Source organism: Metopolophium dirhodum, chromosome 7 (genome assembly GCF_019925205.1).
Source record: "Metopolophium dirhodum isolate CAU chromosome 7, ASM1992520v1, whole genome shotgun sequence".
In the NCBI taxonomy this organism is placed as follows: domain Eukaryota; kingdom Metazoa; phylum Arthropoda; class Insecta; order Hemiptera; family Aphididae; genus Metopolophium; species Metopolophium dirhodum.
The window spans coordinates 14,396,068-14,417,923 of NC_083566.1; the positions used below are offsets into that span (position 1 = coordinate 14,396,068).

General features: G+C 27.8%; 1 protein-coding gene across 1 annotated transcript in view; it reads right to left on the reverse strand.

Moving 5' to 3' along the window:
* LOC132948036 (locomotion-related protein Hikaru genki) overlaps positions 1 to 21,856 on the reverse strand; it is a 140,198-nt gene that overhangs the window by 9,721 nt on the left and 108,621 nt on the right. The window contains exon 8 of the mRNA XM_061018295.1: positions 7,713 to 7,922. Within this exon, the coding sequence (XP_060874278.1) occupies positions 7,713 to 7,922 (210 nt within the window). The remainder of the gene's footprint in view (positions 1 to 7,712; positions 7,923 to 21,856) is intronic.

The window sequence follows — 21,856 nt, forward strand, 5'->3', positions numbered from 1 at the left end:
TTATATTTTATACTTAATATTATTTCTGAACTATTTGCTTCCATTTAATTTGATTTTATATAAACAAAATTGATTCTAACTAAGATTTAAAAATATATTATTTATTTAATGAATCTTATGGGAAAAGTGAATGCAATTATTACGAAATATATATAATAATAGTTAATACGGATTCGGTTGAATATAATATATTGTATTACCATATCATGAAACCGCGATGAATCGAAATTCACAGACTACTTTTGGATTTTACATATACATGTGTACTGTATATAGTGTGGTACTAAAATCGAATAAATATGTTTCGTTACGAATTTACGATGTGTATATTTTTGTTGCTCGATTACCTTAATTCGTTTTCGAGATATTTTGGTTTTATGTCACACCCACGACGGTGTTTCTGAAGCACTTACGGATCTTTATGTCTAAAATACGATCGATAAAACCAATTGAATGTGGTGAGCAACGCGGGAATGGCAGCACACCATTAGTGGAATGAGAATAAAATCCTATCCGTTTTGGAACGATATGACAATAATATCCACAGTCAATAGTACCCTCGGGGGATATGCGTTCGGTTCTACTTCCAGCATCTAGCATGTACGTGAGGTTTATTCAGATGAAAGGAATACGGTAATTTGAAAATACGCAAATAATAAAATGTAAATTTTTATAAATAAGAAAAAAATTATACTATTTGAAAATTATTCATATCACATTATACTATATTTGTATAATTAATCCATTGTTGGATAGCTTGATAAATATTTACTTTTGTTCACAAATATTATATTATACGTTTAGGTACAATGTTTATTCTGGGCTTATTATTTGTTATTGTTGTTGTTTTATTTTGATATTACTACAAAATGTATTTATTTATTCAAGAAAAAATAAGTTTATTATTTATTCTATTTATAAAAAATTAGAGGATTACAAGTATGTGGTTACTCAAATACTTTACTTATCTGTATACTATGTATATATTTTATTTTGTCTTTAGTGGATATAACAATATTGATTAAACTTAGTATCAATATGCTGATGTAAACATAATATTTAATATCTATTATTACTAATTTTAAATTGAAAGAGATTCAATTAGGTACTGAGACCGCACGCCTCGCCAATCGGACATACATATACTACTGTTAAATTTGTATAAATAATTTTAAAAAACCTTGTAAATAACTCATGTAAATTATTATTGGAAATAACTGTATTATGTTGGCCACAGTAGTCACCAATATATTTATACAATGAATAAAAAAAAAATGTAATCGGATAAAAATATACACAACAAATTTTATAGAGTATTAATATTAATTGAGAATAATTTAATTTTTTTATTGCGTCGTAAATATTTTTTCATTTAACTGAGATTATATAGTTTATTGTATATAATATGCTGTCGGCAAAACAAATTTAATTAATATATTCACGATATAATTTTTTATATGATTTACTTTACAATATTATGTAATATTTTAAAGCTGTATTTTGAGTTGGTAATATTTTACAACCATTATCTTGTATACCTATTCGATTAATATATTCCTGTTTGTTTTTATATTTACATAGTACATGTTTCTGAATTTCCGAAATAATATAAGAATATAATTTAATACGTTTTAGAATAATATAACAATTATTTTCATAAAATATAAACTTAAAGTGTAAATATGGATCTACTGATGGTGTTTACATAATATTGTAGTTTAATATAAAAAGAATAAAAGAATAAATAAATGTTATGAGAAAACATTGTTTGTTAATTGTTTTAACCGAATATTCATTGTGTTTCGAATTTAAATAGCTTATAAACTATAGGAAATTCGTAATAATTTACTGTAAATGCATAACAATTTACAGATAAATGTAAAATAATGTACAATAATCAATATCGATTATTGTAATTATTTATGATTGATATGACGTAATAGTTGTATATTGTATGAATAAGACATGATTGTGTGTAACATGTACGACGTAATATCGCAGAAATTACTGAATGTAAATGCATGATGCTGTGGTTTTCACGACAAAATAGAGATATTAATTTATTGATCTAAATTTTAACCATACCAGTTTTCAAACTTACTAATATGTTGATAGTTGATAGTGGTGCCATAGGAATTAATGAATAATTGTCTATAGCTTAAATACTTTTTTAATTCCATAACATTGCACATACACTATAGAAACTGTTTATTTATTAAAAAAAATATATATATATATTTCTCGATTTGAAATATTTAACATTTTTGTTTTGTTCTAATACAGTGGTTCCTAACTGGTGGTCTGTGGACTCATTTCAAGTTGTCCGCGAATGAAAAAATTTAAATTTAACATTTGAATTCGTATCACCTTTTCTTATTAAATTAAATGTTTAAATAAATAAGTTTAAATATTTTTCCACAACATAAACTGTATTTCTGATTTTATTTTGTACCTATAAACTATAAAAGAATAAGAAAATAAGAGATATAAAGAGGAGGAGAGGATAGAAATCAGGTCGTGGTCCGTGACGGTGAAAAATTCATAAAAGTGGTCCACGTACGACGGACGACGCTCAGGCTGGTTAGTGGTGGGAATGCGCGAGATCGGACGAGTTTTGGTCGCCGTCGAGGTGCGTTCTCTAGCCGGACAGGGTATAATGTTGAGTTGGGAACCACTGTTCTAATATAATAATATTTAACAGTTTATTATTATAGGAATAAACTGAACCTATTTACGTTTAGATTGTGGGTGAAACAGAGGCTCAATTGGTTTTACGATGAATGTATTTTTTTAATCAAATACATTGATATAAAAATATTTCATACATACCTAGTGTGCTGTTATTATACGAATTTTCAGGGAATTTGAGATATTGAGATAAATAATTGCAAAACTTTGAGTATGGGCCTATTTTTTACCAAAAGTATAAATTAATATATCAATCGAAAACCAACGGCTAACGTGGTGTTATATTTTAATAAAAAGAAACTATATTAATAATTTATTAATAAATTAAATATGCGTATATATATATCTTTTAAACAATTTTATATTATTTTAATTTAAATATAAATACAAATAATGGTAGGTAACAATGATATTTTATAATATTATTTAATACTAATAGGTAATAAGCTTAACTTATTTTACAGAGAAACTAAACTCGTACAGGTATCATATCTCACGACTCACGTGCAACTACACTTTTAAAATTATGTTTAAGTGTCACGCAATTAAGTTTCAGAATTCTTCTCAATATTGTTTTAAACCAAGTGGTAATTTGTTTTAATTTTATGGAAATTGCAATTAACTTTGAATGTATAGTTGACAATAATTATAGTACTCATTTCTAGTAATCATTTTGTTTTGTGTACCTAACATTTCCATCAATAACACCAATAAATAGATTTTATTTGATTCCACGGACTAAATTATATTTCAGTTATATTTTTTTATTTCTAAAAAAGTTATATGAAAAAGAAAAAAGAAAATCTACATAAAAATGTACCTAACAAATAAACTTTCAGACTAACCGTTGTTTGTCACCGATCAGATCGTGTGGTAGTTATAGTCGGATACAGTCAGGATAGAAGGCTTACGAACAGGAGCTTGAACAGGAGCTGGAGAAGCAGCAGAAAGAGCACATTGTGAAGTGTAGCAATTAATTACGCCTGTACTCTGTAGTGTAAACGGAAATTTGAGATTGACGAATTCCATTAATATTTTTGGGGTAGACGACTACGGATGATACAAGGACACACACATTGTGAGATAAAGACAGAGAGCAAGATAGGGAGAGTGACATAGGGAGAAAGATAGGTGGAGAGAGAGAGAGAGATCGAATGAGTACGGTCTGCTGTAGTGTGTCGTGGTGCCGGTGGTGCTACCGTGTGATTTATATTCCGCGTGCCCTTAAAATTTGATTAATGAAATATATTACTCCATCCCTGTTTTGCTCTTGGTCTTATACATCCCTTGCCCACACCACCACTTCCTCCAAACAGACCTCCACCTTGGCTAACTTGATCACTATTCTCGCGTCCCACATATATTTGTACAACAATGGATTTCAGCATGTTGTGGGATTACAATGAGGAAAACGCAGAACCATATGGTGTGTTAAATAGTAAATGCACTTTTGCCGAAGTATCTCATTGCATTTGAGGTTTTCATATTTGTTTGCCTTTCAAACTGAATCTTTTTCCGTTTATACTTTTTTAGTGTTTACTAAATTGGTGAATATAGATTTTTGAAGTCGGTATATTTTTTTAATATACCTACGAACATAGGTACTATGAAATTCTTTATGATTTGGGCATTTCGGATTATTAGACATTAGCAATATGAACACCCTCACGTAGAGCACATTTTGCTGGAAGCCTCGAAGATTATTGACACATAATATATTAAACAAGTAGTTGTAACCAGAATGAATGCATTTTTTAGGGTGGTGGAAGGGGTGTGGTTACTGAAGGATTTGATGAAACTAAATCATTGAAAATAAGAATATTGAATTGTTTATTTATTGGCATGACTTTGATAATTAATGTCTGTAATGTTCTATAGTTGACCGTAATTTAATGCACTTTTACTGGTGAAATGTTCACTTTTTATAATATTAGTTATACCTATTATTATAAGAACTGAAGTCATTGATCACGGAAATGATGATTGAGTTTGTGATGATGAAATGATAGTGTGAATCGGATACATTGTGTAGATGAGATTTTGGTATTATTAACGGGGATATGGTTTTAGGATGTTTATCTCCCATTGTGTACGACGGTTTATCACAAGATAACAGTTATAAACGGGCCGAATATTAGAATATATATACCTCGGCTGTACCTACATCACCGGGTACATAAATTATTATAAGTAAGTTACCAAATTTGAGCTGGTGACGCTAATTTTTCCTGACGAGATGCGTAATATAGCTGGAACTGAATTGATTAATTTGGTTTTTTTGTGAAAGGATATGGACAAAATTAAAGAAAAAAATCGAGAAAAGGAAGAAAATATAACAATAAAGCACAATGTTTCATTGTCAATTGTCACGAGTGAACTGAATTTAGCTTAAAATATTTTTTGTTAGTTGACTACAAAACACTCAAGTAAAAGTATCATTACTTCTATAACTGTAATTATAATACACATCAATCAATATAAGTTTTCAGTTGTATAAAAATGTGTTGGTATCAGTATGAAATAAAAATTAGTAATTACGTAGTTATTGAATTCTACAGTATATATATAAATATATCATTGATTGACAGCCATCCTTCTCTTTAGTTATAAGATTGATGAGATACTTAGGTTTAAAAGCTATGGTGCTTTTTTGACGTGTATTACTTCCAGAAAGTTTGTAGATGGTTACATAGAATAATGAATACGGCGTTTACCTTAACGCTAATGTATTGTGTTTATAATATACAAATTAATATAATTCTCACACCAAAAAACTTGAAACATTCAGTAGAGTATACTATAATTATATGAGCAGAGCCTTGAGAAAACTTAATAAGGAGGTATATAGTATATTAGTTAATTTAATCATATGCAATAACTTAGAAACCAATTCAAAATTGTTGAGCCAAAAATATTAAAAATTATATTTAAGTAAAATTCATAATATTGTTATACAATTAATTATAAATTAAAATATACTTTAATTAGCAGTTCGTTGACAGAAAAACAGGAAAATAAAGTAAAGTAACAACGAGATAGAATCATCAACATATTTTAGCAATTTTTAAACTTATTTTTTAGTATTTTTTTCAAGGTTATTAAAATTACTTAAAAAATTAGCAGAATGTTCCTCTTTTTCGTACCTACTATTTACAGACATTGATTTAAAAAGTAATTTAAAAATTTAAAAAAATTTTGTATTTTAAGAATTTAATTATAAAATGTTGACAAAATTCTTGTAATGTACAAAAATGTGTAAATTATTTTGATGTTATTAAATAATCCAAGTTTTAATTTGTTTAGCTAAGACTATAAAATATAGTATAATGTTCCGTATAAGATTTTATTTCTGGCATTTAAAAAAAATGTAATCGTGTTATTTTTACGAGCGTTCACGACATTTGATTATTATACAAACCGTACAACTAATAGAAAAATAAATATTTTAATATTATACCTACTATGAATAAATTATAGAATATTCTTAGGAATAAATTCTGACACACTTGACTCCACAGACTCCGCAATGACTTATCATTGATTTCAAATTTAACAAATTCAATACAGTGAGTGTTCAATGTTAACTCGAAACCTATATACATCAGAACAACTGCCCTGGTTTTTTTTTTTATATCATTTGGTTGAAACCTAACCATAGTAATTCATTAGTCATTACAATATGTTTTATTGCTAGTTAGCAAACAGATTATCAAATACAACTGTGAAGCTATATTCTAGGATGATCAATATATTATAATGTCAAACGAATATCTGTCACTGCAATTATTGCGATTTACTAAGAATCAAAGCTGAAGTTTTATATTGAAAGAAGATTAGCTAGCACTCGAGGATATTATAATATATTAATCAGGTGGTGAATGTGAATTGATCTTTATGTTATACCTTTGCTCAACATGCAAATGAATCATTAGATTTAAGCCTCGACGCCTCGTGCAGTCACAGTGGTATACAATTTCCAATTAGTTACATTATTTTATTCTAGAACATGTCAAACTCAAACATCATTATAATGATTGATGTTCTCAAAATTTGCGTCAATATTGTGAAAATGGAAATTAGTTTAATCATATTCAGGATCTTACAGTTATAGGTACTGTCGTATATTGCAGACAGTCGTCAAAATAATATTATTTTATATATATGTAATATAGGTGGGAATATTTCAAATTGTAAATTATTGACATAGGTCAGGCCAGTGAAGCAATAATGTGCTGAGGCGACAATAATATTTTCTATATAACACCGCCGTACGCGCAGGCACGGCCCCCCGTTGTCGCTGAGTGATTCGGCGAGGACGTAGCTACGACGTGCGTGTGAAACGCCGATCGTAGTACGGGCTAGGCGATCTGAATTTGCTAAGTGTTTTATTTATGTTTGTTTTAAATACAATAAAAGTGTTTCCGACCTGAAAACCCGAGTTAAACATTATTTTAGTCATTCTTACGTTCTTACCTTTTATAGGAACAGCGCCGGGATATACGTACTATGTGTCAATGAAGTTTTATTAAACTGAATAGTGCCAAGGTATATGTAATCTTTGAGTCATTTCAACTAGATAGGAACGAACTAAGAATTGACAAGCGCCTACCATCGTACCTCAACGAGTTAACAGTGCCATTCTAATTAACTTTAGAGAGTGTCATTAACTAGAGAATACGAGGGTAAGGCGATAGTTGGTTTACCGCGTATTGTCTAATACGGGTGATACCACAGTACCTACCAATATTATTCTGAAGTTATCTAAATTATATTAATAAAAATCTAGTTGTTCTAAGTTCTAAAGGAAACTATAGTACAGGACACACAATACTTAATTATTTTTATTTAATTACCTGTGCCTGAACATATTTTATGTTTCAAAGATAATGTACCTACCAATAATATTTAACAAAGCCGGTCTAGTTAAATAATTTTTTTAAGTAAATTTTCTTTTTTTAACTTGTAAAAATTAAAAGTTAAATAGAAAAAAAAACAATTTAAAGGTTAGAGCAAACAACCATTACCGGTGCACGTAGGTATTCGATGCGACCACGTGGAATCCGCCAAGCACTCAATCGAATTGACACCAGACATTTGAAAGCCCCAAGCACATTTGAATGCTGCTCGTTTGCCGTACGTGTCGTTGTACTCAACCATGATCAACCTGGAATCGTCTACGCTGATTGGCGGACACTTAACCATGATGCAATCTGGTGGCGAATTCGACCAGTCTCCTGTAAATAAATACAATTATTATAATTTATAATATCTTTATCTTTTTTTTATTTTTTTTTTATTTGAGAATATACAATGTATACACAAAGGCATAATAAGAATATGTGCTACAACAATTGAAAAAAAAACACGAATAGGTAGGATGTGGGAAACCATACAGTGAACTTCTTTTTGCTTTTTATAATATCTAGGTATTTAATTAGGTAATTCGTTACACGTTCTTTTTTTCTTTTTTAATTTTTTTATGTTTGATCTGCAGGTTGAAAACCAAAAATTAAATTTAAATGTGCAATATGGGAATATGGGTAGTAAATTTTTTTTCCAGTCTTCAAATGATTTCTGTTTGAACTTAATTTATTTTCAACAAAAAAAAATTCTAGAATTTACGATTGTCAAGGAATATACGTTAATTATTGTTGCTCTATCTCGTTTTATTATTCAGCATCTTTTTTTGTCCCTTTATTTTTTTTACACAGCATTACCAAAAATATATATCCCATCAGATTTTTATGAGCTGTACACGAATTGCAAATAAAAGGGTGATAAATGTACATTTGAATCCGTCCCACGGTTACAGCTGAAGGGGAACTATATGCCGCAAAGGGGCCGCAGGGTAAAAACCACGATTTGATCGACGCGTCTGCAATGCGTTTTATTTTGCCCTGTCAAATTCCAAAGTTTCTACCACCAGCGTGACCCTGCGGGGTTTCTTTTATTCCTCCTTTCATTTCGGGGCAAGATGTTGTGAGTATCCATCGAAGGGGGGGGGGGGGGGTGATAAAGAAGAGAAAACCGATAGACGCGCGCTTTTCAGTGGTAACTGCACTCGATCAATCATTCACACGGCCCCAGCTCCGCGGCATAAACTCCCTGTAAAGTTAAGTGGATTTGTGTTCGGTATGCCTGTATTATACCATTAAGTACCATTCAATCACCGAGCACACGTGTCGATGCTATTATTATTAAACCAAACGTTTACCCGAACACCTCCACCACACGTTATGATGGTCTGCTGTCTATCATGGCCCAGCGGTGTTATTGCCATAAATGGCACCCACTCACTCAGTCATATTTTTAACTTCTCTATCCGTAACTTCCATATTTATCCACGGACACGTTTTTATTATTGTGCAATAATACAATAGTTGCATTGTGAAAAATACTGATACAGCTTTATTAAAACAATTCACCACCTATCTCAACATAATATTATAATATATGTTTTATATTAACAACAAATTATCAGTTTCGTGTTTGTAATACAGTCATAAAAATTCAGTTCATTATATTTCACACTGAGATTTATAACTTGATTCATACTTTAGATTTCCAATTTCCAATTTTGTAATGTATGTTGAAACATTTTAAATTGAATAAAATGATTCTAAAAAAAATGTAAAAAATTATACAATCTATACTTTCAAAGATATTTCAAATTTCTATACAAATATATTAATCTGATATTAATCGAAAAATGACTATATTTAGTTAAACTTATTTAGTTAACATTTTATAATCACTAACATTATATATTATTATGTAAATTTGATAAATAATATATAGATTTAATATTATGTTATTCACACAAATGGAATGTATACTATAATTTAAGTTTTTGAAAAGAAATATATGATGGATAAATAATAAATATGAATAAAGTTTTCATACTTATTTTTAAATTGTAATTTTTTTCAAATAAATTACATATCGTATAGGAATAAATTAACACAAATAATTTCTTTATATTTTAAATTTTGAGTGATGTTATTGGTTTTATAATGATGTAAAAATAGCAGTAAAAATGATTTAATTTTCAAATTTTACGTGGGTTTATTGTGAAGAAATTTGATCGAGTCTTTTTTGAAATTCAATTTTTATACTAAACTTTATTGATTGTATAAATGAGAAACATTCCACTATATCGCTTAAATTGTAATTTTTATTTACAAAGATAATATTTTCAAAATAATTAGACTAATTTTAAATTGTTGATAGAATTTTCGAAAAATTTAGTTTTTTCTAGAAATGCTATTTTATGCTTGGTGGAAAAGCTTGGAAATATAATTCAAAGTTCCTTATACTATAGTAGTTTATACAATTCTTATATTAATTTAATATATCAAATATACAAAGGCAAAGTTTTTTTGTAAGCGTCTAAAGTTCAAAATTTGACTAAATTCGTAGAATCACAAATATTTAAAAATTATTTTGTAAAAAATTACATTTTAAAATTAAATAGGTACCTACGTACACAATTTTCCTAAAAAGGTATTAAAGTGTTCTAAAAATATCGAAAATAGCTTAGTTTTTTACTAACATTTTAATATTTTAATTTTTTACAAAATTCCATATTCAAGCAGGAAATTACAATTTTAGTAATTTTACTGTCCCAAATTTAAAAAAAAAATATTTATCACGGAGACTTTAAACTTTTTGCTATCTTGTATTTTCTATACCTTACATTAAATCATGAAACTTGTTCACACCATTCTACGTGGTACGCCGGTATTTACTTATAAGTTAATAACACCTATAGTATTATAATATGACATAATATTAAAACAGTTGTAAGATAAATGCAATTTTTTTGGGTCAAAAACTAATAATCAATAGTAAAATATAAGTATTACAATACCTATATTATGATAGTATTATATAAATTAAATAAAAAATGTTCTTAGACATTGAGGCTGACAGCATGTCTCAACTCAAAATTGTTTGGCATATAACAGTGGCATACTTGACCTCAACGGTATATGACTATACAACAAATCTACATTACATGTTTTTTTTTAAAAGTTGAGTATATTTTGTATTAAAAATAAAAGTTTTTTAAAATAATATTAATTTGATTGTATGTATATTGTATATATAATAATTGAGAGATAAATAAAAAAATGACCACAATATATAATTATACTAGCTGATCCCGCGCAGTTCGTCGCCCGTTAAATGTACCAAACTCTATATGACTCAAACTTTGTTATTTAATATTCGGTGTATGATGTTCAAAATTTATCTTAACTTTTCTGTTGCCCGGAATAAAAATTCTCATTCGCAGCAGTATATTATCAGGTAGGTTAGGACCCCATGCAGTTTGTACGTAAGTGTATGATTTAACTCTAAAGTATCAAAGTTATACCAACTTTGTCGTTTTTACTTAATTCCACATACGGTGGATTAATATAATCAATTAATACAAAATCCTAACCTAACCTAACCGTACTAAAATCTGATGAATAAAAACAAACCAAAGTTAACCCTTTTTTTAAATTAGCCTATCTTCTTCCCAGAAGTCTAATCTACACACAAACATTCATTTTTTTTCATTCATTCATCAACAAACATGCCCGATTAACTAATAGCAATCAATATATACCTAATACACTATTATTATTTTAATCTGCAACAATAAACTAAATTTTTATTTTATTATTTAGCTTATTTTTTTTCAGGACAGATGGCGCCACAATTGTATTTTTGACATCTAGATTTCATACTTTTCCGGTGGATTTTCCTTAAATTTTTTTTCATAGAAACCTTCTTCGTGATATACTTTTAAGTTTTTTAAAAAAATCAAGAATATCTGATAAGCTGTTCCAGAGTTTACCCTGTACAAAGATTTTCATTTCACATTTACATAATTAAATACATACCTATTATAAAATCATAGAATTTTATTCGAAGTTTATATGGTTTATAATTTATGTAAATATACTCACCTTACATTATTTTTAAAATACTTTCCTTCCGAACAATTAAATTAAATTTAAGTTGGTTTAACAATCTATTGATTTAAAATAATAATCGGTTTTCATAATTCACATATTAAAAATTTGAATAACTAACGAATTCGAGGAATTAATTATAACTCGTCATTTCTGCATGTTAATTTTAAAAGTATCCACATATTTAACATTTTAATATGCGAGAATTTTAATTGATGAGAAAACAATAAAGAGTAAAAGATTATACAACTGTATTCAAGTTTTCAGTTAATTGGTTGATTTCGTAAATTTTACATGTATCTACACTTTATATATTTTGTTAGAAATGTATTTCCATTAAATCCATTTTACATACATAAATTCATGGTTTTTATGATAACGCAATCATATTATTTATATTATTATAGGTACCCTTGTTTAAGAAATGAGAAGTAACTGCCATTAACACTGTTTTATGTAAATTAAAAATTATTCTGCAAAGTTTTAGCATACAAGATAATAATATTATGGTTGGTTAATTTTTTTTGTATTATACAGATAAACTTAATATTATTAATACCAAAATGTAAAACAACACAAATAAAAATAGGTACTATATTTGTTTATATTTTTTCTTATATTATCCTATATATTATTGGAAAAGATTTTTTTCTTAATTAAGAAATATATTAAGTAGGTATATTGGTAGGGGAAGACAGCTCGCAAAGGTGAAGTACCTCCTCGTAGCGCCGTGATAGACCATAAAAAAAGGTAGGTATATAGGTTATATCTTTCCTGTAATAACAATAATACACTTAATTGTTTTCAATTACAATATGATGTTTAATAATTTTAAACAACAACATATTATAATAATATGCAGTATACATTAAGATTCATAAAATGTTCAAGAAAAATAGTGTAGGTTGCAGTTTTAATGTAAATCATCCGTGAAAGTATTGCAAAGGTAATAATTATTGGGAAAGTAAATTTTTTAACATTTCCTAACCAGTCTCATGATACAGTCATATGATAGTATCATTAAATAGTATTTCCTTGTCATATAAAAACAACTGATTCACAAAATCTGTTATGACTTGAGTTTACACTTTACAGCATAAAACAATATTAACACCTGCTTTAAAAGCAAATTCCGTTTAAAAAAAGTTTGTGAGTTGAAATGTTGTATTGTACAGACTTTGGCTTTAATGCTAAATAAAACCCTCGAATTAAAAATACATTGTATTATTATTTAATTAATAATTAATAGTTTTTTTTACAATTCAACGGCAGGTAATTAATTAAATGCATATATTATACATAAATAACTTGAATAATATATTTATTATATGCTGTATAAACGTATAATACTACTTAACAGTTTCTACCAGTTTTATAATAGCTATATAAATGATTTCATGTGTGGTACATTGAAATTTCATAAGCTCGTGAAAGTTTAGTTTAGTTCTTAAACTAATAATCAATGCATGCATTCAAATTTTAGAGACAATAAGTTTGTAGTAACGTTTCTATTATAATAATGAAGTAGGTACCTATTTATATCGTTAATTAATAATCATTCACATTTAGGATTAATTAGGAAATAGTATGGAACTAATATGGAATATTTTCTATTGTTTATAGTTATAAGGTTGTACCTATACAGTTATTATATTATCTAGTTATTGATGATTTTAATTATCATTAAACATCTTAAACACAATATTTATTTTAAATAATACTCCCTTAAATATTATATATTTAGTGGACATTTAGTGTTAAAAAATCATTAAGTTAGTTTTTTTTTAAATTTTGAGTAAACAACTAAACATAAATTTATAAATATCATATTAAACCTAGTATGCATGGTATACATTTGGTTAGGGTTACATAATAAGGACGCCACAAATCCATAATAAATTGTTTGTTTAAAACTATTTCGAGCGGATAAAACCCACCTGGGCTATAATCATTAATCCTAGTTAAAAAACAATAGTTTCATCATTAAAATAAGAAACATTTGTCTATGCAATATCATGTTTTTTTCGATATCACTTGAAAATGTATTATATTATTATTTATTATATTAGCGTAGAAATGCAGTATACTATACATACTACATAGGTATTACCTAAATATACATTCGGTTTAGGAGTTTATGTATTATGGCATGTGTTTTAACCAGGGCTATTGGATTTATTGAGTTTTTACCTACATCAAATAATTTAATTCTGAATTAAAAACAAGTTTGAATCAAATTCATGATACCGCCATTATAAATATGAATTTGTGTTTTACATATTGTAGACATTAGTGTGCAAATAAATGCATACAATTTTTTTTTTTATTACATATTTGGGGAAAAAATTTATGGATTTGACATTTGATGCCTATATTTTATAATAATTTGATATATTATTATTATACATTTTTTTTCTATCTTTTTATGTTTTAGGTACACATAGTAGATAATATTAATTATTATTAATATATAATAACTTTTTGAAAAATATTTTGCGCATATTGTTTGTTGATACGTTTCAAACCATAATCATTATTATGAATCTTATTTAAATTCTTTGTTCTGTGAAATTTTTGCTGAATATTACCCTATTATGCGAATGTTTATTTTTTTTAGTGTATTAAATTGACGCGCCTGGGTATAACATTACTCAAATGAGAAGCCACTGATGCAGATTACTTTTGTGCAGTGTTAATGTACGCACTTATTATAGAATGTATACATATTATATTATTAGCAGCTAAATTAGCTCTATTTAATACCGTAGCGTCTTAACGTATTTTCTGCATGTTCGAATGTAATACTGTTTAATAATATACCATTTCGTCGCCAATGTACTGCAGGTAGTACATTGTAGTAAACTTTATAATCGTACAAGTTCCGTAATTTTCGAGTAAGTTAGATTCAGCCACGTCGAAAATCCATAAAATCGGGTGTATAGTTATTACCGCCGAGACGATGACTTCGTTATATTAGAGGTACACAGCCAACGTGATTTCGGCTAAATGACATACACTTGCTATATTATGTATAATAATAAAATATATTCAAATATAAAATCGCCTATTTATGAGACGAGTCAACCAACGTTTTTGGTCAGCTAACTTTTCGTTAAAAAATCATACCTAGATATTTATTTAAAATGATCCAATTATTCGTATTATTTGTTGTTACAAGGTCACAAGGAACAAGGGTGTTTGTATGTAAAAGGTGTTGAGTTGTGTACTTGTGTTATTATATTGGGTCAGATTTATTAGCAAAAAGTGCAAGTTGCAAACTCAAATATTTAGTTTACAAATAATTTTCATTTTTTTTTCATGAATAAACGATTATATATGGATTTAATTTATCGGTCGTCCGCGGAAGCGTTGTAAATCGAGAGGTAAATAAATGTTGGTTGGTCGGCTCGGGGATAAGTTGTATGGTTAACTGCGTGTCAATGTATAGGTACCACCAATCCTATGCGGTTTTCAGATGACTCGTATATGCCAACCATTATTACACATTTACCGAAGATATATATAATACACTATTCAGTGGCAGATCTGAAACTTGACTATCGGGGGATTATAATTTTCCAATATAGCTGTAACACGGAAGGATCATTAACGACACTTATTTGAACTTGGATTTTTTTTTTTTTATAGTAATATACAATTTTCATTATACTATAAATAATGCTTATTCGACAGTTTTTTATTACTCTGCAGCCACAATAGTATACACATAACTTCAAATATAAATTTAAAAAAAAAAAACAAAAACCCAACTTCAGGGAATGTGGGATTATTCACTTATCCCCCCTCAAATACTTACGACACTAATGTTGTACATAGTAGGTCTATCGTCACACACACACACACACACACACACACACACATGGCCAGAACTAACAAAAACGCGCAAAACACTCAAACGTGTGTGTGTGCACCATACGTGTGCATGTGACACACTACACGAATTCGTCGTAAGGTATGCAAAACACGGAAAACCCATAACGGTGGCTGCGGCCAGGAAAAGGAGCAGCCAGCGGCAGCAGCAGTAGACACTATAGAGCGTTGTGCACGATTTATACATACAAACACGTCGACGTTGCGTATGCAAAAATATGTATACATAATATAATAATGTGCGTGTGTTGGTCGCCTTAATAATAATAATAATAATATTTTATCACGCACCTCCTCGCCCGTATTATTTACATTATTATAAGCAAAATCATTACCATACGAGAATGGTCGGCCGCCGTCGTCGTCGCACGTCGAGCAGCGGAACACTTTGGGTAGGTATAGTCGTCCGGTCCGTGTGGTGCATAATTATGTAATGTGCATGTACGGTATAAGATGCAGTAAGTTATCTACTTGTATTTAACCATCGTATCACGAAAATTATATATGGCATTGCACGGACCAGTGGATTAAGCAAGGATTGGTAAAGTGAAAAGGTTAAATTATATATTTTTATTTCCGTTATTATATATCACTTATAATATAAGTGTATAGTTAGGTGGGTACCATTTTCATGTATACAAATTTAATACAAATTGTGATTCATAATATTATATATTGATATAATATAAATTTAAATATGACAACAGAAAAAAAAGTTAATTAAAATCACTTTAGTTTTACCTTTTACCGATATTCTTGAATCAATCTTCGAGGAAAAATGATACTGAATGACTGAACAATTTAATCCGTGGTAAATATACTTGTTAACTAACATAATCTACCTGAGCCATTGGATCTTTTATTTCTTATAGCACAACAACAAGTTTTTAATATTTATGACTGAAACTGTGGGAAATAAACTGAATACAATAATAAACAAAAAAAGAAAATTTGAATTTAATCAATTTAATTAAATAACTTAGATAGTTTTTTTTTTGCAAAGATTTTAATTTAATATATTTTTAATTGTTATAGGTACTTACATTTTTACTTACTTTTTAATTACAAATTTGTTTCGTATGTAGGTTTAATTTTAAATCAGGTCCCTCAGGTACTCAATACAAATATTCATGATGTGTATAAATCAAACAATTAGTATGCATCCAAAAACTTATTTAATTAATGGGCATTTTATTTAATGTGTATTTAAATATATTTACCAACTCATAGACATACTGTAGCAGTACCTACAAAACATGATGTATTAAATACACGAGCAAAAGGACAAGAAAATTCAAAAAATTTGGAAAAAGAAATATTTATGATGGACATATTATACTCAAGTATAACTAAAATCTCATTGGCTGCAGATACCAATTATTTATTTTTAAAAGCGATGTGTTGATATTTGTAACTCCCTCACAATAATTTCCTAGTGGCCTAGTAAAAATAGCAAACTATGAAGATTTAACAACTACATCATGTAATTTAACAACAACTATTACGATTTACCAAATTTAATAACTAAAAAATGAATGATTAGGATACTTGTTAACAGTGTTCGGATTAGATAAGTACTTTTTTATCTAGATAAAGATAAAGATAAATACTTTTTTATCTAGATAAAAAAAAAGATACAATTATTTTTTAAATGGTTTTAAATTTAGGTATATTTTAGTTGGGCACTAGGAACATAATAATAATAATGATATAAATAAAAATAATTACATTATTAATTATAAACCATAAACTTTGTTTGAGAATCTATATAAATATTTAAAAATGCGTTTGTACAATTTCGCGATTTTTATCAATAAAAAATGTATCTAGATGAATTTATTTAGATTAGTAAAAAAATTATCTAAGATGAACGTTTAGATACCTTGTAACTATTTATCTAGATAAGATAAAAGATGACCAAATAATTATCTAGATATTCATCTAGTTAAATTTATCTAGATAAGTCCGAATACTGCTTGTCAACCAACCTCTCCGCGAGGTCACTTGCCGGGTAACGCTAATACATAGGAGTATAGGACGAAGTTCAAGAATCAACAAAATGTATGCTGTAAATCAATTCATACGTGTCCAAATGAACTCGTGAATCAATTAATACATAAAGTAATTCACCCACAGACAGAAAATATATCTACCTAGCAATTTATATTGGTCAATAAGAGGGTGGGGGGGCTATTTATAGCCCAATAGTCATCCCTGCGTACCTCATTATATAGGTACCTACCTGCATTATACTATATAGCATACATTTACTACAGTATTACAGTACAGACATAGATATAGGCATACAACTATATTATAATATGTGTTATGTGTATATTATTATAGCGCCCGATCACTATCAAAGGCTACCTCACAGATCTAAGAGATTGTCTACACCTACTGCCTACACCTATTCGTAAATAGTCGCTACAGGCATGTTTTCTCCCACAGTACTGTTTTCGTTCTGAAATAACGATATTGGGTAGGGTATAACTCGTGTAAGTATCAGCGCACCGAAGTGTAGCCGTCGTCAATCGCGATTTCTCTACGTAACGGTGGTAAAACGTACATTATTATAGAACGTTCCGTTCGTACGGTTTAAGGCCACATATTCGCGTTAAGGTCTGAGCCAACTGAGAATTTACTATTTAGTTGTACAATACAATGTGACTTTTTTCCCATAACGTTTTCATCCATTATGTCTGAGTAATGGTAGGTAGAAGTAATAGTAGTAACTAGTAATTATTATTTCGAAAGTCACACGTGGCCATATAACGATGGTTTGTACATTTATACTAGGCATATTTAATGATATTTCAATTCAGTCGGTTTCGACATATTTAAATAGTTTTTGCAAAACGTTCATCGGAAAACCACGATAAGTAGACGTGTAATATTCATTATTTAATAACCAAAAATAATATATTTTGGAAAATAACCATTATTCATTTTTAACTGTTTAGGTATGAACACGAACATTTCACCAATATATATAAAAAGGTATATTTTATTTTCATTGTATTATGCAGATGATGACGTAATAATATACGTTCAAAAATAAATACCTCTTTTTGATAATTTTTTTATTTTATGTGCTTTTGAAAAGTTGTGGTTATTTTTTTTTTTTATATCTTGTTTAATTTTTTTTTCTTGAACTTCAGAATTTATTACGATACATTGTATTATCATTTATATGTCATTAAAACTATAAACTTAAAAACGTTTTTTTATACCTATTCATCTAAAATAATTATTCTAACTATGACGAAATTTAACAATAAATTATACATTAGTGAATTCTTACGATAATATAACTTATATAGTTTTGAGGATTAAGACTTGATATTTTAATACAAGTGACTGGTATATTTTTAAAATGTTTCTATTGATTAAACATCATCCTCGAAACATAGAATTATGCGATTTCTGCTTTTCAAGAGTTTCTATTAGAACTAGCAACTTGACACAGGCTTACACCAAGGCATAAGTTCCGATATAATCCTGTTTTATTTTTTAATTTTATATTATTCTGATCAAAAATGTAGAGTCAATTTTTACTTTGAAATACCCCTTTTGAGACAGTAAAAGTACTTCAAAAGCTACTGTCTAGACAGAAATATATATGCTTGGTATTTATCAAAATTGCAATTCCTGAGTTTATTTTAAAGAAACGAAACTTTAGGTTTATCTTATGCAAAGTCTGATCAATTTAAAATAATGTGCTGTTATTATACTCACAATTTGATACTACACAACACACACGTTTAATATTTTAAAAGTTAATTGATTTATAATTATTGCAGAGAATGATTTATAAGTGAAGAAATAATCACAAACCAGATTATTCAGATTGTTGTTATGGCATTCTAATATTATAATTTTGAAATATTTATAATATTTTATATTATATTACTTATATGTTAATACTATACATATTTTGCATTAATCCATGACTTATTTGGTATAATAAAATATGAAGAAGCAATAATAATTACATGGTGATAGTATATCCATAACATAATTACTTTGATCTTCATGTTTACACTGACATCAATGTGACCTAATATTTTGTTAATCCAATAAGAAATTTGAATATATTGACTACACAACTTTTTTACATTTTGTTCATTCCAAGCTAAGTGATTAGTTTATTTTAGTATAATATCTTTAAAATAAAAAAGCTTCAACCACATAATGGATATTGTATACATTTTTTTTTTTTTTATTAAGGATAAAGTTATGTTAATTTATCGTGTCTTTTTAATCTTCGGAAAAAAATCTTTTATGGGGTCTGAGAAGATTTATCTTATATAACACGTATCGTATAGCACACATAGAGGGGAGAAAGAGAAATACAGAAAACTTTAATTGCGAGGGTCGCATAAGAGTTTAATTAAAATTCCACCGAGTACTGTTTGAGATGTACCTACTATTTGCCTTTGGATACGAGCACGCTTTTTTTTCCTTTGTTGATATTATAAAGTTGTTTTTTTTTTGCTATCCAAAAGTAGCAACAAAATTTTATTAAAAAATAAGTCATATTATTGTTTAATAACGAATTTTATGGGCATTGTACGAATAATTAATAAGAAATACTATTATAAGCTGATGCATTTCAAATGAGTGATTAAAATATATAGGTAAATAGCCAAATAGGTTTCACACAAGTATTGTCAGATAAATGCATAGTAAATATTTTTGTTGCACCATCATGGTACCTATTTTAAATGTATTATTTCACATTTTTTATATTTATAAGAGTATACATATACATTGATATAATTGACGTTATAAAATAAAATTGTAAATTTTTTTGAATTCCATTCCCATTCATTAATGTGGATAAACTAACTCATTAAATCATATTTACAATTAGGTATAACAATCGACACTATTTTAACTTTGCTCAGAACAATAATACCTATATGTAATTTAAAGTATTATAAACATAATATTTCTAACTCAGTACTGAAAGTGAAGTAATTATAGATTAATTGTATTCAGTTTATCATGAAAATGATGTATACTCTTACAATTTATAATAATTATTAAAAATAATTAAATGTTCAAATTCTACCACTTCCATATAAAAATGAAGCCCCTATTATGATTTTTTTTCATATGAAATGTAGTTAATTCCTACTGACTAAAATAACAAACAAGAATAATTTATTTCCATTGCCATTAAATACAACAGTTACCAACATATTATTTTGATTTGCCAACCGTTGTTAAAAATATATAAATTTATTATATAGTTCCTCCCAGTTGTGAATTTTCAAAATGTATGTGGCAAATACACAAATATATAGCTTCAGTTTTAAATGTAACCAACCTCAAAAGTTCCCTATCAAATTCACTGATTAACATATAATTGGTATACGTATAGGGATTTATATATTTCACGGACAACATATATTTAATAAATTTAATTAAGTATTTATTTAGATTTAGCCTGTTTTGTAGGATTTGAGTTTTATGGATGGTCAAGTGTATTAATTAATCCTTTCAAATATAATATAATAATATAATATATATTATATCACTATCAAGTGTCTTTCCTGTGAATTACTCAAGTGATCCTAATCAACAAACCCATCCTCGTTTTACCCTTGCAGTTTATTCAAAGTTTTGGTGGGCGTTATCTTGTGTTTGACATGGGACAGAAATACAGAATAATAGTTAACAAGTTTTACTCGACCGTTGTGTTTGTGGCTAAATGTTAATCAGGAGTAGGTATAAAGTACATGATAGGTACATGTCTTATATGTTATTTTTAAGAATTTTACCAGGGATGGTTTTTACATTTAAATTAAATTAATTTTTCACTAAAAGTACTATTTAATATTAATATAACTTATATGCCATTTATTCCAATAAAAGTTTTTCAAACATTAATATAAGCACACAAGTATAGAATTTTTAGTTGGGGGACGGAGTGGCCAAGCGGATTCGATTCAGTTCGGTTCCGATCTCTGTTTGAATTATAGTTTGTATAACTTTGTTGTACTTCTAGTTAATATAATAGGTAACTAAAAAAATTTGAATACGTTCAAATTGTTCAAATCGTTTAATATTCATATGACTAATAAGAATTTCGGTAGAGGAACATGGGCAATGTTGGGACATTGTAATAGATATTTATTTAATGTATAAAATTGATAATATTATTAAATTTGTAGCTTGCTTGGTCGGCTGAGATAGTGTGAACAAAATTTGAAAGGAAAAAATTGATTTTTAAGTGAATTACAGGTCTTCAGACATTAGCGTCCCCACTATAAAAACTGTATTGATTATATATATTTTTAGATTTT